Source organism: Quercus lobata, chromosome 6, assembly GCF_001633185.2.
Source record: "Quercus lobata isolate SW786 chromosome 6, ValleyOak3.0 Primary Assembly, whole genome shotgun sequence".
Lineage (NCBI taxonomy): Eukaryota > Viridiplantae > Streptophyta > Magnoliopsida > Fagales > Fagaceae > Quercus > Quercus lobata.
The window spans coordinates 51,299,442-51,323,345 of NC_044909.1; the positions used below are offsets into that span (position 1 = coordinate 51,299,442).

At 35.0% G+C, this 23,904-nt stretch overlaps 3 protein-coding genes across 4 annotated transcripts; 2 read left to right on the plus strand and 1 right to left on the minus strand.

Moving 5' to 3' along the window:
* The first annotated feature begins 1,422 nt into the window (after positions 1–1,422).
* On the plus strand, positions 1,423–2,882 carry LOC115950295 (SKP1-like protein 1B). Its single transcript, XM_031067516.1, has 2 exons — positions 1,423–1,888; positions 2,458–2,882. Exons 1-2 carry the CDS (start codon positions 1,595–1,597, stop codon positions 2,629–2,631), a joined length of 468 nt encoding a protein of 155 aa, XP_030923376.1. The 5' UTR covers positions 1,423–1,594; the 3' UTR covers positions 2,632–2,882.
* A 7,081-nt stretch (positions 2,883–9,963) lies between these two features.
* On the minus strand, positions 9,964–15,809 carry LOC115995083 (pentatricopeptide repeat-containing protein At3g51320). Of its 2 annotated transcripts, none has more exons than XM_031119508.1 (4): positions 13,565–15,809; positions 12,818–12,916; positions 10,727–11,150; positions 9,964–10,639 (listed from the first exon to the last, which is right to left on the minus strand). In XM_031119508.1, the coding sequence occupies exon 1, from the start codon at positions 15,483–15,485 to the stop codon at positions 13,761–13,763; it is 1,725 nt and encodes a 574-aa protein (XP_030975368.1). In that variant the 5' UTR covers positions 15,486–15,809; the 3' UTR covers positions 9,964–10,639; positions 10,727–11,150; positions 12,818–12,916; positions 13,565–13,760. The 2 variants fall into 2 exon arrangements, with proteins under 2 accessions (XP_030975368.1, XP_030975369.1); XM_031119509.1 differs by having other exon boundaries at positions 11,530–12,916.
* A 5,349-nt stretch (positions 15,810–21,158) lies between these two features.
* LOC115995295 (UPF0434 protein GOX0764) lies at positions 21,159–23,171 on the plus strand. Its single transcript, XM_031119803.1, has 4 exons — positions 21,159–21,250; positions 21,569–21,725; positions 21,804–21,858; positions 22,783–23,171. The coding sequence occupies exons 2-4, from the start codon at positions 21,625–21,627 to the stop codon at positions 22,891–22,893; spliced, it is 267 nt and encodes an 88-aa protein (XP_030975663.1). The 5' UTR covers positions 21,159–21,250; positions 21,569–21,624; the 3' UTR covers positions 22,894–23,171.
* The last annotated feature ends 733 nt before the right edge of the window (positions 23,172–23,904 follow it).

Genomic DNA, 23,904 nt, shown 5'->3' on the forward strand with positions numbered 1-23,904 from the left:
CAGGAACTTCAACTACAAGTGGAGCATGACCACTCTCCACATACAGTATGATGGTGTTTCTTGGCCCTCCCTCATTAACCTTGCACATGGGCACCACATCTTTATCATCTTGTATGAGTCTCAAGTCTTGCTCCAAGTTGCCCCCAGAACCTAAATAATGAACCCTACACAGTTCATCAATCCCTAATTCCTCACATATACCTTGTATTTCAAAATAGCTAAGCTTATCAGAATCCCTATACACTATTTCAACTTTCCCACCAAAGTATTCTAAATTAGGGTTCCACAGAAAAATACCCCCATAATGTACCTTGAATTTCACTTCCTTATCATCCATTTGCAATAAAAAATTACCATTTGACACGTGTACAATTAGCAACTAAAAAATTATAAACAATAGACCCAAAAGAGTAAATACTTGTATGTTTATGTTTTGCTTTTGAGATGCAACACACACATCAGAGGGACCACATTTTCTGCTTTGCTTTTGTTTCTGTTTTACTAATAAGCACATGCAAACACTAAACAGAAACTTGGGTCCATTGTGAGACACAATGACCATGATAGAAAAAATGCTCATAAACAAACACAAATCCAAACAACAGGTGGTCACATTTTTTATAAACATCAACAAACACAACCAATATTCTCATTCCATTACATGTAATATTGACTATTGACTGATTACTCAAAAAACTATAAAACAACCAAAAGCCCAAAGTAAAAACCCAAACAATGACTGATTTCTTACCAGGATTTTAGTCCCTCGAACAACTCGTTGCTCATCTAGGTTTACACTTGCAGCACTATTTCAATATCAGATGCAGAATGGGGTTTCTATGGGGATTTTTGTGTTTCTAGGGCTCATGAGGAAAATATTCAATGGTTCGTGTTTTTGATCCGTGTTATGTTCTAATTTTGAATAAAAATGTGTTTTTCTAACGTCTAAGGGTGAGGTGGGTAATGGATGGGTAATGGATTGAAGTTCAAATGGGTAAAGCGTAAAATTTTAAATCACGGATAGATAAAATGAAAATGAATCATACCACACGTGGGTTTATGTTTGCGAAGGAGCTGTGTATTTCCATGGCTGTGGTTGAAGGGGATGCCGAGCTCATCATTCGGGCTTTGCATTGTAGAGAGGTTTTTCATCCTGAGTTTGGTCTAGTTATTCAAGATTGTCTTGTTGAGTTTCAGCATTGTAAGTTTAATCATGTTAGGCGTTTAGGCAACTCGGTTGCCCATTTTCTTGCTAGAAGTTCTAAGTCTAGCAGTGGGCTTCAGGTTTGGTTTGAGTCCATTCCTGAAGATTTAACCCCTCTTGTTTTGAGGGACATTTTGTAAGTTTTTTTTTGTATCTATTTGGGCCGTAAGGTCTGGTTTCTCAAAAAAAAAAAAAAAAACAAAAACAAGAGAGTTCAAGCGCCTATAAATAGCTGTCTCACCAACAATCTCTCTCACCTTTTTTTTCTGCGCATAAAAAAGGAGACTCCAGGGCCAACACTTCGCTTGGCTTTTTAGGGTTTTCCTATTCCCTTTCGTTATTCTTTGCAGGTTAGGCGAACAAAACTTCGTCGTTTCATAGATCGGAACCATGTCGTCGTCGAAGAAGATCACCCTGAAGAGCTCTGACGGTGAGGCTTTCGAAGTGGAGGAGGCGGTGGCGCTTGAGTCTCAGACGATCAAGCACATGATTGAGGACGATTGCGCCGACAACGGAATCCCCCTCCCGAACGTGACGAGCAAGATCTTGGCCAAGGTCATCGAGTACTGTAAGAAGCACGTCGAGTCCACCTGTGCCGACGAGCGCACCTCCGACGAAGATCTCAAGGCTTGGGACACCGAGTTCGTCAGGGTTGACCAGGCCACCCTCTTCGATCTCATTCTGGTATATCTCCCCTTTTTACCCTTCTAGCTTTCAGATTTAGATCTGAATAGATGTTAGGGTTTCGCTATTCTGAATATACGATACTAGTCTAGGGTTTCGTAAATTTTAGGGATTTTTATCAATTTTTGCTTCTTGAATCGTAAGTTTTTAGAGTGCTCTGAATGTTAGGGTTTCGAAATTTGGAGTGCCTGATTGTGGTTATGTTTGTGTATTATTTTCTTGGGGCTTGTGAAAATTGGTTTGTACACTGTTTATTGAATCGTATTCTTTCTTTAATTTGTTGTCAAAGATTGGTCTTTTTAATGCGATGATTAAGGTTGGGCGAGTATGAATCAGAGTTGATATTGAATTTGGGTAGAACTGACATGTGTTATTCGTTGTTTAACATTGACTGTTCTAGTACTTTTCTAAGACTAGTGACATTCTTTTTGTTGATCTTCTTTATGGTAATTTGATTATGTTTGTCTTTTATCTTTGAAGTTGCCTTCTCTTTGAGATGGAATACTTGTTCAGTTGTCTTGTACTCATTTGGTAAATTGAGTTTGTTCAATATTGTTGAATTCTTTCAGGCTGCAAACTATTTGAACATCAAGAGCCTTTTGGATTTGACATGCCAGACCGTAGCGGACATGATCAAGGGTAAGACACCAGAGGAGATCCGCAAGACCTTTAACATCAAGAATGACTTCACCCCTGAGGAAGAGGAAGAGGTTCGTAGGGAGAATCAGTGGGCATTTGAATGATGTACTGGTTAATTATGTGGAGTTGAACTCAAACAAAAATGTGTTTTTATGGTGTATTATGTGGGTTTATATTACATTAGTAATAGTTATTCTCTGACTCTCTCTTTTTGTCTGTTTTAAGTACTCTCTCGTTTGAAATTGTGAGCGCTTTGAAGTGTAAATAATATTCAGATTTTGATGGGGGCATTGGTAGCAGTTGTCCTGCTATCAATTCCACTATCATTTCAATGCTTTATATCGATTTGTTGTGATTTTCTGGTTTTGGGAAGGGATGTATGTGTCTGTGGTCTACATGAATCTCTTCCATGAGGTCCTCAAAGAACTTAGATGCCGGGCATTGTAGGTATTTCATAGGCGTGTAGGGAAACTAGGACTGACATAGGAAGAAGATAATGGCTGGACGTGATTAAGGTTTTGGTACTCTGGGAATATTAAGAAATTATCAATAACTGATGTTATGACTTGTGAACAAGGATCCTGCGGCCCAGGTATCATATATGCCTAATGCCTCCAAAATAAATAGCTTTGAATACCAGAGAGAAAAAAAAGTATACATTACCCAAGTGAATCATAGGGGAGAACAAGAGACTCCCATAGTGTTGCTTCTGCTCTTGATAAGAAGACCGGTGCTTTAGGTTATGAAACTAAGGCTGCTTACTTTATTATTACTTTTAATATACTTCCCATAGATTTGTTGGGAAATTTATGTCGTCATAGATCCCGTTTCTGGGCATTGCACTTGAACCATTGATGCATGAACTAGTACTATTGTTGTTAGTCACACAATTAGAGTAGCGTGGCAGGGAGCACAAGCACACTTAATAGGAGATAGATACAGGCAGTAGAGGGAGAAAGAGAGGCAAGCCCCCTAATTCAAAATATAGTGTGAGGGGGACAAAGCTTCCATTTCCAAATACAATCCTCCGCCTCAAGGCGTTCTCTTTTTTTAGGAATCTGTCAATCGGAGGAGCGCAACCAAGTTTCAAAGCCCAAAGCCCTGCAAGGGATGTGAAGCCCTTCTCAATGTCTTCCACTCGTCCAGTGGATTCAGGAGGCAAGAGGAGTCCATTGATTGAATCCAATCTTATCAAGCATAGACGAGTAGAGTTCACTCATCTGGTAGCGAGGGGAAGATGAACAATGAAGCTATAGCTGCTCACCTTTCCTGCTATCTACCTTTAAGTGATAGGGGAGCTAACAACCCATCAACAAATCTTTCTTTTTATCTTGAATTCTTGATCTTTGGTGCCAGGGGAGCAAAGGAAGTGGGGGGACAAACTCCTCTATCTACCCTAGAAATGGGTGGGATCTATTGAATGAGATTCTAGATAGGGCTGGGCTGGGTACGAGTCAATTGGATGCAGGGAAGCCTAGGCAATCCGTTCCTATCAATCATTCATCCAGAAGCAATGGAAGAAGGAATTGTCTTTTGAAATCTCATTGTTGAAGGCGTAGAGAGGACCAAAAAAATACAGGAGAATTTTTTATAGCCATATTATTATTGTTAATAAAGAATTGTGTAATTAATTAGGCCAACAGCCCTCCATTCGGCAGGCAATTTCTGTGCATCTGTGGTTTCTTTAGTCCCTGCTATACGAGTAATAAGGAATCCTTAGAAAATCGAAACTCCCCAATTCGATATGTAAAACCAGAATGCAGGTTTCTTTAGTCCCTGCTATGCGAGTAATAAGGAATCCTTAGAAAATCGAAACTCCCCAATTCGATATGTAAAACCAGAATGCAAGGTGCATTATAATTTTATTCCCTGCAAATAAAAAGTCTCCAAGCTTGACCCCTCCCACACAGGGGCGACTGGCTGGGGAAAAAACCCGAAAGCAATAATTGTAGTATCGACACAGCCTATTTCGAAATTGGGATGAAGGGATGAAAGATTGGAATTCTATATAGTCTTTCAAACGTCTACTACACTCATGCATTTTGGCCCCTATTTGAAACTTCTTCCTCTGGTTTTAACAAAAATAAGATAAAAGAATTTGTTCATTTCTCAGGGGTCGAGTGCTCCTGCACCTTTCCTCGCTTTAGATGTTAAACTTAAGTTTTTAAAATTGACTTGAACCTCTCATGATTTTATTTATCAATGGAGCTGTATACAAATATATAGTGTTATATTTTTCAAGGGACAATATTTATTAGCTTGTAACATTTAATAGTCACATATTGGAATTTAAATGGGATCATAAAATACACCAAATAATGGGAAAATTTCTATATGGTTTGATTGGTTCAGAGGTTTCTATTATGTTAATAAGAAAAGTTTACTGTTTGGTTTAGGAAATATTTTTAGAGATTTTTTAATGAAAAAAGAAAAAATAACTGATTTTTTTGAATAGTTTTTTTATACTTACCATAAAAGGGATATCAAAATTTTTCCAAATAATTTATTAACAAATTTCCTAAGAGCACTTATTAAAGAACCTTTCTGTTAATTATGAAATGGATCTTGCATTAACACCATCATGAGTTTTCTTGTTCTTGTTTTCATCTAATGTGTGTCGTGGGGGATTTTTGTTCAAAAAGTAGTTAATTCTTTTAAGCCGGGGGCTTTTTGTTCAAAAAGTACTTAATTCTTTTAAGCCAAAAAATAGAAATGGATCTTGCATTAACACCACTTGTTTTCATCTAATGTAACTAAAAGTAACTGTTGTGGGGGCTTTTGTTCAAAAAGTACTTAATTATTTTGAGTAACTGATGTACTAACAAAAGTAAGTTAATACAAAGTTAATTTTTATGACTTTTTCAAGTTATGGAGTGCCATGTTAAAATAATTATTTTTGAGGTCCACTTTACTTCGTAAGTACTAAGACCCCGTTTGTTTCCACTTTTTTAGCCCAAAAAGGGCGTTTTGAAAAAAGCTCAACCAAAAAATGCGTTTGGTAAGTTCAAAACATAACTTTTTTATAAAAGTTGCGTTTTGAGCATTGAGAAAAAATTGAGGACAAGCGCGGAAGGGATTATGGACCCCAGGGGTCCATAGATGAAAACGCGCATATTACCGTTGCAAACCCGAAAAATACCGAAATACCCATCACTTTCTCTCACGCCCCTCATCTCTCATCTCTGCTCTCCCTTCGCAGTTTGCACGACGCCTCCATCTCTTCTCTCTGCCTTGCTCTGCCCTCTCTGTAAGTCTCTCTACTCTCTGTCTTTTTTCTTTGTCTTCCTTTTCTTCTTCCGCTTCGTCTTCCTCTTCTTCTTCTTTCTTTCTTGTTCTTCCTCTCCGTAAGTCTTTCTGTCTTTCTGTAGTTTTGGATTGTGGTTTGTTTTATGGGTAATGATTTTTCTGTGTGTTCTTTGGGTTGATTTCTCATGGGTATGGGTTGTTTTGATTTGGACCGAACCTGGGTTGATTCTCATGGGTCTGAGTTGGTTTTGATTTCTCTGTTCTTTGGTTGATTTCTCATGGATCTGGGTTTTGATTTCTCAGGTACCAAAAACACTGATCTGCTACCAAAAACCACCAGGTACCAACACTGATCTGAATTTTTTTTTTTTTTTTACCGAGTGTGGGAAAAAAAATTTCGGATCTTGCTATGAATGGGTATTGTTCCTTTACTTGTTGTGTTATTTGTTTTTGCTGATTGGAATATATAATGAAGTGTTTAGTTAGTAAAAATATATAATGAAGTGTTTAACACTGATCTGAATTTTTTTTTTTTTTTTTTACCGAGTGTGCTATTTTAATATATAATGAAGTGTTTAATGAGTATAGTTTGTGAGTCTGAAATAGCCGACTATGTGATACTAGAATTTGAGTAATTTGGATTTGTTTGATATTGACTTGGTCAAATTCGGTGGTTTTTGCGAGATAATGGTGAACATGTTCACTGAATTAGATTAAGCTGACTAGTCAATATGCTAATTTGATTAGCAACCATAGCTCTAATGATTGATGGCTTATCATAAATTTAGGAATTGGTGGCTTTACATAAACTTTGTGTAAGGCATGATAAGTTTGACTGATAAGCCGATAAGCTGTTCGGTTGAATAAGAACAGTACTGAAGTTTGTTTAAATTAATTGTTTGGGAGAAAGGAAATTTAAACAAGCTATCCTTTTTAGCTGGATTTAGTTGGATTCATATCATGATTGATGTGGCAATTACATGCCCAATTTATGGCTTAATGATAGGTTTTCAGTATTTGAATGTTAAGGAAAAGTGACCGGCTTTGTTTTGAGTTGGGATTGGGAGCCGAGAAAATTAGTCACTGATATAGGGACCATTTCTAATTTCTTGCAAGGTGCAGCTATTTTCAGAGTCTATTTTGCTTCTTCACTGACTTCATATATGAGTATCATGTTTAAAAAATAAAAACATAAATAAATCTTTTGGAATCAATCAATCTCTAACATTGCTGGTTTTGCAGGAAACAGGTAGCTACATCTTCTGAGAAAGTTTTGGTGGACCTAGTAGCCTGGAATATCTGATTCATGTGCAGTCTCAAAGCTTTATCCTTGTGAACGATATTCTTGTGCACAAACAGGCTGAGAAGTGACCGGAGGGTGGCTTCAAATTTTACATTGATAATCTGTACATGTTTTTAATAATATGTAATATTTAAGTTTTTTAATCTTCACTTACATGTTTAATTTTCTCATTCTAACATAGAGAGCATTTCCATTTTCTTAATAGCAACTTGATTTCTTGTTTGGATCCAGGGTTGGACCCATGATCATCTACTATTCCGTTGGTATTATTGGCCCTAAATGAAATGTGCTGCTTTTAATTCTTACCTGCATGAGGAAATGACATTTGAGATTGACCAGAACAGTTCTTGGCCTTGTTTGTTTATGAAGTTTTTTCCTTATAGTACATTAGACTGGGGTGACATTCTTTATGGATTTTCATTTTCCTTTTGTGCTACATCTAATTAGCTTGGCTCATTTTTTGTCTGATTTATAGTTTTTTTTTTTTTTAATTTTTTTTATTGGCTGAAAACATACAGTATTCACAATTTAGGAACCCCTTAATTGCACTAGGGAAAATAGAAAATCAGAAAGACATCAACCTTTGCTATTGAGTCTGTTAAAATAATACTAATAATATATTATTATTATTATTATTATTATTATTATCATCTTTTAGTAAGTATATGAAATAGATGAAATAAACTCACATCCAAAAAAAAAAAAAAAAGTATGAAATAAATTCCCTTATATATACATTGTCCTTTTTGGTAATTTATCCCTCAACTTTTTCATTATGTACTTTTTAACAGTTTTTACCAAACACTCAGCTTTTTCATTATGTATTTTTTAACAGCTTTTACCAAACACTCAGCTTTTTGAAACTCCACTTTTTCATTATGCACTTTTAACAAAACTCCACTTTTTCATTATGCGCTTTTACAAAAAGCTAAACCAAACTCACCCTAAGTTCTTGATGTGTCAGATTTGAATAATCCTTTGGCTACTAACGGGTGGCCCGAGCTCATGCTTGCTCCTACATATGCACAAAGAGGGACAAGAGTAACGTCTTTGCTTCTTAGCATGGCTTGGATCAATTCATCCAGTAGCTCATGAGGACAATGTTACCGTTACAAAAAGCAAAAAAATTTAGTATCGAAAATATACGGAAATAAAATGGCAAAATTGCTTCCAAACTATTTTTTTTGATAGATAATAACAAACGTTATTGATAAAAAAAGCACAATGAATTTACGATTGTAAACTCACTGCACTGAAGTAGCATGCAATTTCAATGAAATATATTTTAACAAAACGTTAATAAAACTAGAACAGAAGTGTGGCCAATCGGTGAAGTAAAGAAGAACATGAGTTAGGGAGAGTAGGTCACAATCTTAAAACAATGTGTGCTTTGAGTGACTTGTTTTTTTTTTCCTAGTTGAAAATAGAAAAGTTAACGTGAACCGTGTGGTGGGATAATTGCTTGAAGAAATTGGTGGATTGTTACTTGTTTTAGCTTAAGTCGCTTTCCCTATTTATATTGGAAGAAGGTTGACTCCATTCAGAAGGAAAGTTTGTGTAATTGCGTCTGTACATAAAATTGACAACACAACTTTCTACACATAGGACAGTGAGTTTGCTTGTGCAGATCGATTTCTTATATCTCAGATGTAATTGAAACAATTGAGTCGTTTGAGTTTGTATTGAACCCATAATTACATGTTCCTTTGGAACACTCTAGTTGCCTTCAAGATAAATAAATCTCAAACTTCAAATTTGTAATTAGACTGTTAATTTTCCATGATGCAACTTAAAATAGTCACCTACGTAATATTCCCAAATAGTAACCACTCGTTATTGATAAATATTGGGATCACAAAAAATGACACAATCTTATGCCACAACTTGCCACGTGGTGAGTTGTAATGACCCACATATACTCTTTCATCAGTCACAACTCGTCACATGGCAAGTTATGGTATAAAATTGTATAATATTTGGTGGTCCTAATACAACTCCCCGTTATTCTATTTTGACAACACTTTTTTTTGAAAGTATTAAGACATAGCACTTAAAGGCTAATCTACTGGTAAAAGCAATACAGACTTACAGAGTACATAACTTTCATTTTCAAATGATAGCTCTATTATTTCTATACTAAAAAAGTAAGCAAACTAATTTATTAGCACTAAAAATGGATAATGACAGTGATATTTGGGTACTTCCAAGAGCATCTGTCATGATCAATCAAATCAACCACAAACTGAACCGAAGTACTAATAACTATGTCCAAACCCTCCCTCATCTTAAACCAGATACGGTGGTCAATTGGGATATAGATCTTCCATCCCCCACACAACACTTGGCCTTAGTTAAGGATGAACAAGACAGAATACTTCTCCTACCATTGGGTCAGAAGGTCATTAACACTAAAAATGTTACTTCTTTTGCAATACTTGGCCTGAATTGCCTTAGAGAATAAACAATTCTGGTGACACAACTCTCCAAATTGTTTAGCTAAGAGTATTAGCATCAAGCTCAATACATTTTTAGTCAAATTTGTTTTAAAAACCTCACTTTTCCTACTTCAGCTAATCTACTATTCAAAGACAACTACATTAGTTTCAAAACTCCATCCATATTATTTTTTCAACATTTCTTTATTTATTTTTGTAACAGTCAAATTTTATTTTAATAAAAGCTCAAGTTTTCTAACACCCCAATGATTTTACAAGAAAAAAAAAAACTAATTATCATAATTTTATAATTTCAATAAGTCTTGTATCACCTTTCCTTTACAATATCAATGAATATATACAAACAATACAAAACAAGAATGGACATAACAAACAATGTCAAAAAACCCCGATTAATTTATAAACATCAAAAGTGTAACAAGTTAGAAACATCTTAACAACAAAATCCATACATTGTGCAATAAGTTGCATGACTAGATTGCTTAAGAAATACATTGTAATAATATTCACTAATTACTCCTCCTGACATTCAATGATTTCTTGGCGGAGTTGGCTAATGCATTGTTACTGCACTAGATCCAATTTTGTAGTGTCCATCATAATGATTTCCAAGTCTTGATTAGTTCATTTTAATTGAAGCTTCTCTCCCTTGACACGAACCAGATCTCCAACCTCCATTTGCTTGATCTCCATGAGTTCTTGATATGCTTCTTTAGCTCAACGAGTTCTTAAGTTTGAGAATATGCCCTCTCAAGAAAAACATTTTTCTCATTAGAATTTTTCTTTTTCATTTCTCATGTCATTCAATATCCCTTCAAGATTTGAAATCATACCATCATTACTTTTTTAGTTCTTTAATCATTCTCTTTCTGCCTTCTGACTTGGTGGTCTCTCCTAGTCTACAAAGGAAGCATGGGAGGCCTCATCTTCCCTTAGATATATCAACTTCAGAGTATAAGGACAAGATGTTGCAGATGATCTTCTGTTCATTTGAGGCTTTGAATGAAATTCCAACCATTTTGGTTGATGCCTCAAGATATTCCAACAATGATCCAATTGGAATGAGGTTTTGTGAACCTTTTAATACAGTTCCTTTGCTTTAGTAATCTGAAAAATTGACAAACAGGAGTTGGATTAGTGAATAGATAGTATTAGTACATTAATGCATTGACACTACTTGAAAACAATTTTTACCTTCTCTTGCTCATTCACACCACTTCGATTACTATACTCAATCGAAGCTAAGCACCCAACAAACTTATTGATGCAAAGTTGAATCAATGATTGACTATTCATTACAGAGTTTGCAGTATGGTCAAATTTAGATGTCTTCTGACTCTTCTCTTTATGGAAGTAGTCCCAAACTCTATTCCAATATGTTTTGTGCTTTTGCTCATTCCCTTGCACCACATTCATGGACATATTGAGCCGTGCCAATACAATGAGGCAGTCTTCTTCTACTGTGAAATTACCACCCCGTTGTGTCTTCTTAACAATGGATTCATTTGAACTTTAGGTGGAGACTGTTGGGTATATACTTCATCTTGTGGGGATTCTATCATGAATTCATTATTCATATTAGACTCCTGCTGTAAGAGCTCCGTGAAGTTCCAGTCCCCTGGCATTTGCAAATCCATTCCTTAATAAATAATAAATACTAACAATAACATAATAAGCCTAAAGAATCAAAACTCAGGCTTTAAGTTCTTATTTCAATTAATTGACAAGCCAAACATTTTTCTCTGACTTGGAAAAAAGATATGCATTCCTAAATGGTACATTTACTGACATGACAGACGCTGTAAAGACCATCTTAATTGATACCCAATTAAATAACATTGAGTATTCCAAAACTGGTACTGATAAAAAGTTACATCTACAATGGATGTTCCACCTGACCTATTTTCTGAACCATAGATCCAAAAAGATTGGCAAATTTTAGTTATAGTGGCAGGGTACAAGGCTCTGAAAATACAAAGAGGTGGGGAATAGCTTACCTAGCAACAGGGAGGGAAATGAACTTTTTAGAGGATGCCATACCAGCCAAGTTCACAACTCAAGATCTGCAAACCTACTAGCAGCCAGAGAAGCCTTGTACCAAGCAATTTCCAAAGGCTTTAGCAAGATAGTTATCCTAACAGACTTTTGGTACACTAGTGCAGTAATGGCAGGGAGGGACATTCTTCCATGGAACATTTCAGTAGTGGCTGAAGATCTTTCACAATGGAAGAAACAGGGCATAATTTTTTATTGTATGGTGGTAGATCAGAGAATTGTAGACCATATTAGACAATGGGCAAATCAAGCAGCAAATGTGTTTTGTTACTAATGTAGGCGTTTGTCATCTATGAATTGTTGCTTTGTTCCTATCTTTTGAGGTATCCCCAAAAAAAAAGTATTTTAAGTGAACAAGCAAACTAAGTCGTACCTCCCATTCTCTAGAAAATGCACAGCAAAGTACTCATGGATTTTAGAATGCGAATATGAGATATGAGAATATGAGAACAAGTTATTACAATGAAACACAAAACAATGAAGAAAGAATGTGAAGACAAACAAGAACAAAAATGAAACAGATCGGAGAAAAGTGCAATATAAACCAAGAAGTTCTCACATTTGGGAGAAAGGTCATGCTACAACATATGAGATAGATAGCAACAATCAAATTCAGCACAACTTATTATTACCAACAATCTCTACTAAATTCTCATTGATACATAATTTATTTCAAAAAATAAAGTTATCAAGTTTATTTTAAACCTTTGTGCCGTATCCTGAAATCAGCACAAATTTCTTTCTTTGTGAACCATAGTTGGGACCCTTTTTAATGAGTAGCCGTTCCATGTCCTAGAACATAAGTAGTTTAAAAATGTAAACAATAAGTACATGCAAACAATTTAAGTAATGATTGTAAAAGATGAGCAACACCAAGCTGAAAGGTTTAAGTTATTTACCAAAGACATTAAATGGGCCCCTAAGAAACCAGAAGACATTTAAGAAATTTCACACACACTTTGAGAGCTTAGTGATTATTAAGTGCCTCTGTTCACCAATACCACCAACTTTAAAAAATTTGAACCATGATTTTCCCACTACAATCGGTACATTATCAGAGTTCCAATCCCCTAAAGTTTTCAATTTGTGCTCAAACATGTAAATCAGAATGATCTAAAAAACAAAATAGGAGAAACACAAAGAAAACGTAGAACCCATCACTCAAAACAATAGAAACTTAAATGGAAATCCAGTTGGAGAGAAAAATGTGAAAACCGGTTGAAGACTAACCTTTAAGATGACCAACAATCTGCTTGTTCTCTTCAGTGATAAAATCCCCCAAGTGATGGCTGAATTAAATAGAAGATTCAGTCTTGGGGGGCATCTAACCTATAGAAAGTTTTAGGCAGAAGTTAATTGGAGAAATATTCACCGAGGCAAATGACAAACAACGCGTAAGCCAATAGTTGGGTTGCTAAATTGGGCGGGGGAGAGAAGATGCAGCGAGTGATAATACCACTGCTATAAACTCAACTCCCGAAAGGGTCAAAATTAAACATTCAACATTGTGCTTGATATAGCAAGTAGCACTACTTTGTGCTATCCCAGAAATGCAACTTCTCCCAACAGTTAAATACAATCAAGGTCATTACTTGAGATGCTTGAAACAATCAGGAAATTTCTTGCAGATTCACGTGAAAAAAAAAAAAAAAAAAAAGTCAACAAATATTTATCAAATGTTTCTGAAAAGAGGCAAAAACTGAACAATCATGATCTGCAGTCTAGAATGCAACTGCAGAGAGATTGAGCATAATTGATGCAAGGTATCAATTACTAAACTGTGTCAAAGAAACTGTCACAACTTGTGTGTTGCAGTGGCTATTGGAAATTGCCTTTACAACTACCGAGCCTAGAAAAACCAAATATCATCAGGTTGACATTCGAAGTCAATAATACATGCATTCTTGGCTGAGGCAGTAAAATTTACACTCAATTTGCTGTCACCAAACCACCTCATAAGGCAAGCATTATCATTACCATTATAGAAAGATCTATGCTTGTAGTTGTTCTGTTAATATGCTCTATTTGAAACCAACTCTGCCGCCAAAGTGTAATGATGTTTTCCAAAAAGGCAAAACCAAACCATTTGCTGTTGTCTTCACTTGTTTTTGATGTTAAATTCCAGTATTTGTGCTGTGTTCTGGTGGTCATTTCAGAGTGGTACTCAACAAGCTTAACTTTTGAGCCTTTCCATCATCATGCTGGCCTCCTCCATTCTTTCTCGCCAATAATCTCCTACTTTCAGATTGTGGACTATTTCTTTGAGATCTATAAGATTGCATCCTGGCATCCTTCCCAGCTTTTGATCCTTCATCATCTCTTTTACCCTAGCAACATCCTCCCATTGACCTGCCACAGCATAGACATTCAGCAATAGTTGATAGTATGAGGGATTTTGAGGGTCCATGTCGATTAGAGATTTTGCAATTCGTTCTCCCAAAGACACATCTCCTAGGAAACGACATGAACCCAGCAAATTAGCCCACTGCAGGGATTCTGATGACTTGTCCTCATCTTCTGGCATATTCCTTACGATTTCCTCTGCCTTTTGGATAAGCCCCAACTTGGCATAGAGATTAGCCATGCACCAATAATGTGCAAAATTGGGCTTTATAGTATATACATCTATCATTAGGCTGAAGTAATCTCTGCCCTCTGTTAAAAATCCAGCACGGGCACATGCACACAGAACACCAATGAAGGTTATTTCATCTGGAATAATTCCTTCTTCCACTTTATCTGGCCTCAAATGCTTCCCATGGTTGGTTTCTACAGGTTTTGACCTTGTTCTACCCAACATTTCACCAAATAGGGTAAGCCCATCTTCTGGATTCCCATGAAGGCAATGCCCCAAGATCATTGCATTCCAGCAAACTAAATTCCTATTTGCCATCCTCTTAAACACTTCACAGGCTACATCCACTCTTTTGCACCTGCTATACATATCTATTAAAGCTGTATCAATAATTATAGTTGGTCTCAAGAACATCTTAATGAGAAAACCATGAGCTGATCTTCCTTCCTTCAGTCTAGCTGAATGACCACAGGCAGTGAGCACGCCAACCATAGTGGTATCACTACCTCTCAACCCCGTCTTAACCATTTCCCTGAACAACTTCAACCCACACCCAGGATTCCCACCTTTTAAATACCCATTAATCATAATATTCCAAGAAACCACATTCCTTTCATTCATCAAATCAAACAGTTGATGAGCAACACCCAAATTACCAATTCTAGCATACCCATCCACAATCGAATTCCACGAGATCAAATCCCGCTTTGACATTTCGACAAACACCTTATTAGCAAGCTCAATATCCCCACAACAACCATACATATGAATCAACGAGTTTTGCACTGGAACCACAGAATCAACTCCATTCTTAATAGCCTGCCCGTGACACTCTAGTCCAGATTTAACACAACCCATCTTCGCACAAGAACCAACAAGCGGTACAAAAGTATAGCTATTGGGCAAAAACCCATTTCTCATCCACTCAAAATAGAAAACTACAGCCTGGTACGGAACACAACTCTTAGAGTAAGCCTTGATTACAGTATTGATGCATAACCTGTCAGGCGAATGTATATATCGGAAAACCAAGAGAGTGTAATCTATATCGCCGCCGAAATCCGAAGAAAAGTGCAGAACTTTGCCTGCCCAAAAGGGGTTGTGGAAGAGACCGCAAGTGATGAAATGGGCTTGGATTTGGAACAGCTGCCTCATACTCTGACATGCTTCGAGAAGTGCGAAACTTCGCTGAAAAAGAGAGGGTGAGGTTCCGGTGGTATCAGAGGAAGCACAAGAAGAGTAGAATGGGGAAGAGAGATTGGTTTTTGAGGTGAGAATGGAGTTCCGGAACCGAAAAAGTTCTCGCATGGAAGCTCTTGCCATTCATTTGGTATATGGTTTTGAGTGACTCTCCAGCTCCAGATTTGCCTTCTCCCCATTAACGCACATTTCAATCTCGGGAGCGAGTTTGGTTTCTGTGGGAATGGTTATGGTTTTGAGTGATGCAACGAGCTAAATAAGTAGAAAAGACCATGCTCGATCGTTTCTCAACTTTGCGAAAGCTTTCGGCTTAAAAACTACTCCTATGTCCCCAGTCCCTTGCAAATGGTGGACAACACATAGACTTTTGAATACATATCCCACTTTCTTCGTCCAAGCCTCCAAGGTATCAGGTATGCCATGGACTCATGGATTTTGTGAATTGATGCATTTGGAGCATGACCGTATGTACACCAATTAATTAAAAACTTTTTATTAAAAAATATATATATATATTATAAAAATTATTTATATGAAAGAAAATTATTTTTTAAAATATTGTGAAATTTAAACATTATTATCTGAAAACTAGTTTCTATTTTAATTTTTTGAAAATTATTTTTATATTGTTTTGAAAACAAAATAAAAAAAATCCTTCTATCACTTAAAGCTATAATGGAGTTTCATCTAGATTAAATTATTGAAATGTAAACATTTACTTTTGCTTAGAGATGGTATGTAATGTTTAATTTAAAATACAAAATTATAATAGGTGATCAAAATAATTAAAATAAATTTTACATTTTATTTTAAATATTTTGAAAAAATTTTAAATAAGAATTTAGTTTTGTTATAATTTATTTATTTTTTATTTTTAACTTAGCTAATAGAGTTATACCCAAAAGGAACAATAATTGAAATATAATTTTAAATTTCTTGAAACCTAGCTAATAGACTTTTGACCTAAAGTGTACTGCCCTAAAAATAAAGTTAGGGTACAATATTTTTATAACAATTTTACAATGAAATTTATGTGACAAGTTGTTAATGGTAAATTTAAAAAAAAAAAAAAAAAGTGATATGAATGGTTGGTCTAAACGAAAACTAGTGAAAGCTTGCAACCTAAGGTTTATTGTAAAATTGTTGTGAAACTATTATGCCTATAACACCACTTATATCCTAAGTAATGAGAATTAACCATTTATTGTAGAAAGAAGATTGTCAATTGGGGCAATCACAGCATCTTGACCCAGCTTTTATTGTATAGAAAGTAAGTGAAGTTAACTAATATATGAATTTTTATTGGATTAATTTATGAAAATCTCATTGTTACAAATTTTTAGTTAGTCATATATTAATTACTATATGAATAAAAAAATTATGTTTTGTCCATAATATTAATGTTAAAAAAAATGAAATTTAAACATTTTTATGTTAAATTTATTGTTAATTAAGGGTTTGTTTGGAAATAGTTTTTTTAGCTAAAAAGCATGAACTGAAAACTTTTTATTGAAAGTGTAAGGACACGATTTGTGGCGGACCGTAACAGTGTCAGGTTCGCACGTAAAAAGGGCCCAAATAATATCATTTGTAGAGCGTGGGTTTGAAAGGCTAGGCCTTAGTCACCAGGCGGTGGGTTTTTCGGGGTGTTCGTATATAGTTATGTTTCCTTCACCCCTGGAGTCTTTCTCCTGGAGGTGGGCTGGGAGGCTCTGGTTTTTGGCCATTTTTCCCAGCCTCCTCTCTAGGTTACTGATTTTTCCTTTTATACTCGCCTATGTTCACTGTCCTTCGTCCACGTATAGGGTCAACATTTCCAAGGCTGATATTTGTCCCATCAGCCCATACCCAAAGTCGTTGGGGGTGGTTGTAAAAGTCAAAGAATGCGGCTATGTCAGGTTAAGAGTATTAAATGGCAGTAAGGGCAACTTTCCCTGGATATTTTAGATATTTTAGATCTTTCTTCCAAGTTTCAGTCCTATACCGTTTTTACCCCTCTTTCTGGGGGGACTTTGGGTCTGCCGAGGACTGAACTGCCCTCGGCGGTATCCATAGGCTATCTTGTTGAGCTTGGGCCATAGCCCTCCTCAGCTTGGGCCTTTGGATTCTCCTCGGGTAGATGGGCCTGGCCCATAAATCATTTAGGCCCCACAAAAAGTATAGAAAAAAAAAAGTTAACAACTAGCTCAATAGTACAATAGGATCCATGTGTTTGGGATCCATTTATTTTGCTGAAATTGAAATTTTTTTGCTGAAAGTACTGTAGATAAAGGTAAAAGTTAGTTGAAATAGTATAATGGGACTCATGAATAGTACCAAAAGTGCAGTGGGGCTATAAATAGTAGCAAAAATAAGCTGAATAGTAAAATAAGCTGATTTTTTAATTTTTGCCAAACACACACTAAGTCTCCGATCATTTTGATATTTTTGTAAGCATGAAGAGTATAAAAATATAATATAATTGAATGGTTGATTTGTCAAAATAATTGTTCAATGAAAGCTTATACCAAATGTAATTTGAACGATTGAACATGATCTTCTCTATATATACACGTGTGTGTGTGTGTGTGAGATTAGGAACATTCAACCTTAAGGTTTTGAAGACAATCTTTTATTGGCAAGCGGAAACAACAGATGGTATATAAAACAAACTTAATTTTACATACTCAATGATCAATTACTAATAATGTCTAATTAGTTTACTCAAAAAAAAAAAAAAGAGTAATTAAAACTGTGTCAAAAAAATAATATAGTGGAAAATTTCTGTAGTGAAAGACAAAAGATGAATATTCTTCTCCTCTTTTCATTATTTCGTGTGAATTTTCTCATGACATGCAAAAGTTGATAGGAAGCCAAAAATTGATCACACTTGACTCGGGCAGCTAAGAGGCTGTTTGGTCAACCAAATTTGATAACTCAATTCTCAGTTTCCATAACTCATAACTCAAAAATGGTGGGACCCATAGCAAAAAGGTTGTTTGGCCAAACGATAACTCTGTTTTCATCACTCAATTCTTTAATTTTTGAGTTATGAGTTATGGAAACTGAAAACAACCAAAGGCTGTTTTCAGTTTCCATAACTCAATGGCATTTTTGTAAATAAACACACATGAAGGGACCCATAGCCGCAACTTTTGACCACCTTTTGACTTTTTTTTTTTTTTTTTTCACTTGTTCGGTCTTCAGTTCTGGGGTTTTTTTTTTTTTTTTAGCTTCAGTGAGTTTTTGGACTAGAAAAAAAAAAAAAAAAAAAAAAAAAAAAAAAAAAAAAAAAAAAACCTACACTGGCTGACAGGTATGGGCCCACAAATAGTGCGAAAAATATTAAGTGATGCAAATTGGGTGATGATGCCAAACGGGTGTGAAAAATTGAGTGATGAGTAATGAGTTATGAGTGATGAAAAATGGTTGGCCAAACAAGCTCTAAATGCTCAGGTCAATTTGTTTTCTACAAGCCACATGTCACAATTTTATTGGGCCATCCCTGCCACATCAACACTACTTTTCACGACCAAGAAATAATGGGTCTTAGAGTTAGATTTCTTTAAAACACTAAAAGGCCCATATTTTATCAACATATTTTTGGATTTGGGCTCATGCCCATAAATCTCTTCCCTTCGAAGGATGGACTCACGGCCTACATCTTTCTTTACATCACATATAGACACAGAGCTTATCATATATATCGGCTTCAGGGTTTGGGCACCACTCATATCGCTGGGTGTATAATACTGTACAAAGCCTAATATTACCCCTATTCAATTATTGCATTATTTTTTTGAGAAGATATTCAATTATCCTATAATTATGTAAATTTATAAGTTTGTTACAATAATTATATAGTTTTACATGGTTTTTTTTATTTTTTCTTTACATATCTCTATGGTGAAAAAAAAAGTAAATGATAATTATTGTGTGTAAAAACAGAAAAATAATTTTAAAAAATTAGGGAAAAAATTACATGTTAAAGAATTTTTTTTTTTGAGAAACAACATTTTAAAGAAATGTAATATAAAATAGATAGTGTGTTTTGTAAAGTAACTATCTTAAAAAAAAGATTCTTATGTTAAAACTAGCTTTTGAGCATGTGCTCACATGCGTACTCAAAGACTCTTCTATTTTTTTTGGGTAAAAGTTAGTAATTTTCATCTATTATAATTGAGAAATATATATTTTTATTTTTCAAAAAAATAAAAATGATAAAATTTGGAGATAAATGGTATCTGTAATTTATTTTTAAGTGCAAGGAAAAAAGTCCTAAATTTTAGGAGTCCTCTTATATATAGGAGTTCCCTTATATATAAGAGGAGAATCTCTTTATACATAATGTCCATTTGACATGATTAATTTTGCCAATTTATTTAACTATTCAGTTTATTTTTACTACTATTTATGAGTCCTACTGCATTTTTTGGTGCTATTCATGAGTCTCACTGTACTATTTCAGCTAACTTTTACCTTTATCTACCGTAAATTCAATAAAAAAATTTCAGTTTCAACAAAATAAATGGATCCTAAATAGACCCATAGTATAGATAAACAGGAATTTTTGCACGAGTTAATGTAAATGCTAAGGATGTGTTTGGATACCGCTTATTTTGCTAAAAACTGAAAATACTGTAGTAAAATAATTTTTAAATGTGTAAATAATTCCGTGGGGCCCATTTTTAATGAAAATTTTGTTAAAAAAGAAGTTTGTGGGTCTTATGAACAGTGAACGGATCCACTAGAAAAGCAAAAAAATGCTAGTACATGTTCTAAAAAAAGAAAAGGAAAACGCTAAAACACAGACACAAGTCTGTTTTAGCTGTACCCAAACGGGTGCTAAATATTTATTTTCTCGGATTGAGTGAGGAATTTTTTTTTTAAGAAATGTTATTTCTACAATATTTTCACAATACTTTTATAACAAACTAGTCGCTAGCCCGTGCGATGCACGAGAAAACTATTAAAAAATAATAAAGCATGCATATATTAAAAGACAATTTAAGTTCATGTGTGCTTGTAAGGGATACATACCTAAATAGTTCTTCCGGTAGAAACAAAAACTTTATCTTTGAGATAAAGAACTGATGTAAACAAAGTAACCTTACATAAAACAAATTAAAAAAAAAAAAAAAACATAAAACTGATGTCACGGAAAATTCAGCCACATAGTAGTAATATATAAATCTCTTAAAACCTAAACCTAAATATAAGGACTAAATATATAAACAAACTAACCTTACAAAAGTTGAACTTTATAAGCTAAAATCTATACCGTGCATTGTAGATCTTGAATGCTTTAGGACTTCTTACGTCTGGAGAGAGAGAGTTTGTAGAAACCGTGGCTTTATATTTCTTAACTTGAGAGAGGGGTAAGGTTGCTAGGGTTTTGTAGATCTTGAATGCTTTAGGACTTCCTACGTCTGGAGAAAGAGAGAGTTTGCAGAAACCGTGGCTTTATATTTTTTAACTTGAGAGAAGAGTAAGGTTGCTAGGGTTTTGAGGAGTTATAAATTTTTATTTATTTTTTATTTTTTATGCTGACGTGAAAAATTGTAGTGCTAGCAAAGCCTTCGATTTTATATATATATATATATATATATATATATAATAAGTAGCAAGATGTTAAGAATAATTTCAGTATATTTAAATTAAAACCGATAATAATTTTCCTTTGTCACGAAAGTTCTGTGAAAATATTTTTCTCCGTAAACAGGTCCGGTCTAATTTTGGCAGGTCTAAGACTCTAAACGCTGCTGAATTAGAGTGCGTTTGGATTGGGCGTTTTCGCCCAATCCTGCGATAATAATTTTCCTTTGTCACGAAAGTTCTGTGAAAATATTTTTCTCCGTAAACAGGTCCGGTCTAATTTTGGCAGGTCTAAGACTCTAAACGCTGCTGAATTAGAGTGCGTTTTTTTTTCGCCCAATCCTGCGTCTGCGTTTTTCATTTTTTTTTTTTTTTCACGCGTTTTGGGTTTGCGGCTACTGTTCATGCACTGTTCAATGAACAGTAGCCGCAAACTTTGACTTTTCAAATTTTTTTGGACCAATCACAGCACATCGTGTACTGTTCACGGACCCACAAATTTCACTTTTCAGCAACTTTTTCATTAAAAATGGGTCCCACGATACTATTCACACATTTAAAAATTATTTCGCTACAGTATTTTTCAGTTTTCAGTTTCAGTTTTCAGTTTTCAGCTGTATCCAAACGGACCCTTAAGCTGAGCACCCAAAACCCCCTGCGAGAAAAAGGGGAGGTTGTTGGAAATGAAATGGTGAGAGCAAGCCTAATGCTTCTCAAAGATGCGGGGCGTGGATTCTGCAAGTCTCTCTCTCAGATGCTCGTCTGCCCACTCTCCAAGCAGCCTTTAAGGTTATATTATTTCTATTTGTTTGTGATTTTTGTTTGTTAAATTTTTTCTGCCTAATTTGGTTCTGGGTTTCTTTCTAGATATTCTGAGGAAACAAATTCTCTAATCAGTGACGCCATTGGCGTTTCTTTTCCTGTGAGTTCTATTATTTCCTTTACCCTTCTTTTCAATTTCACTTTTCTAAACTATCCTTGTCATTTGATAGTATATCTCCCCGAAATTTGGTTTCTTTTCTTGAAATTTTGCCTACTGGTACCTGATGTTTATTTTGCATCAACATTTGGATTCTAATATTTAGTTTTTAACTTTTAAATGACTTACTGAGAGTATGATATAGCAAAAATTTTCCCCTGTTGAATGGATTGATTTGAGTTTAAATAATTCTCTCAAAATCTTAAGCTGGTGGGAAGCCGTAAATTTAATCACATAATTCTAACACTAGGGATAATTCTAACACTCCCAGTGTGGGCTCAAACTACTTTTTAATTGGTGAGGTAAATGAGAGGTAGATTGTAGGAGACCGTGATCAAACTTAGGACCTCCTGCTCTCATTATATATTAAATTATAGATTACCCAAAAGCTTAAGCAGTTAGAAAATGGTAAATTTAATCATTTAATCACATAATTCTAACAGATTTCAAATGCCCATATTTAAGATGTAATTGCAAATCCATTATATCATAAGTATTTTTTTTTTTATTGAGGTTTTGAACAATATCTCCAAAGCTCAAATCATGATGTGTTGTTAAATTTATATCTGGCAATTTATACTGACAATTATTTTCCAAATCCACTGTTTTTAAATTGTCAAGTTGAAACGTGACTTTCATGGAATGCAAAAGTAACCCTTTTGTTTCCTTTGTCATTTGTGAACTGATGCTATGCAATACCAGTGATACTAATGTCTACAAAAACTGATCTCTAAATTATGTTGCATTCATATGGTTGCTTTGGCACACGCACATTAATACCTTAAACATGCTTCTTCATGCGTCTGAAATGTATTCTACTTATAAATGTTATGTGTATGATTTATTACTTGTTCATGTATCTGATAGATAAAGGATGGCATCCCTTGCTTGGTTCCGATGGATGGTAAGATAATTGAAGCTGATGACATGCCAAAAACTGATGATGCTGCAGATTTATCTTCAAAGAACAATCAATAGCTCGGTGGTAGCTCGTGTTGGATAGTGAGAATATATGTACTATGGCCCATAAGTAGAACTATGTTTGTCAGGCTTAGAAGTATTGTTGCCGCCATTACACAATGCCTAATTATTTTTGTAAGCAACAGTTGCATACTTGCATTTATGCAAGAAAGTCATCATTGTTCTTTAAGTGATCTTGTTTATTTTGGAAAGATAAGTTGTTGAAGACATATTTTATCTTGCTTGTTATTTTTGTATCCAAAATTCTCTCAAATCAAGGGATGAGCAATTTTGCTCTACAATGTATGTTTGCTAATGGCTTTTTTCTTTTTCTTTTATTGATAAATCTTAGATTTATCCATTAGTAGCGGTGAATTATGTTTTATACATAGGTTGCTGCATGTGCTTAGTATTAGAGAACTACCAAAACAAGGGAAATTTGTTTGGGCGGTGATTTTTGTTGATCTGTTAAATAACTAAATGCTGTTTTCCTTCTCTTCTACGTGATTATTTCTCAAGCAACTAAACTTGTGCCTTTAGAATTGTAGTAGCCATGGTATGAAGAATTGTTTCATAATTCCTCACAATCGTTGTTCTGAACACTCTTTGTGGCTCTCTTGGGTTGAACTTTTTATACAAATGCCTTGAGATACAACCTTGTGGTTCTTACATCCAAGGGTAAGGTGAACTGGTTTGAGTCTGTTTTATATATGGGCCACAATGAAACTCTAAAGGGCACAATCGGTTGAGGACTACACCTCATTAGATGGAGGTCACTTGTTCAAACTTCCCTTCCCCCTTCACTCCCCTCCCCTTGGGACCAAAACTTACCTATCAAAAAGAATATATATGTGGCACAATGAACAGCTTGAATAGATTCTACTGACTCAACAAGAATTCTTACTAATCACTCCCAATTGACATGTTATTGCCTCACACATTGGGTTGTCTAATTGCCTCACTTTTCCTTGTGTTTTGGATTCCGCACAGGATGGAGGTTCCTAATAGATCTTATTTTCATTTGACATT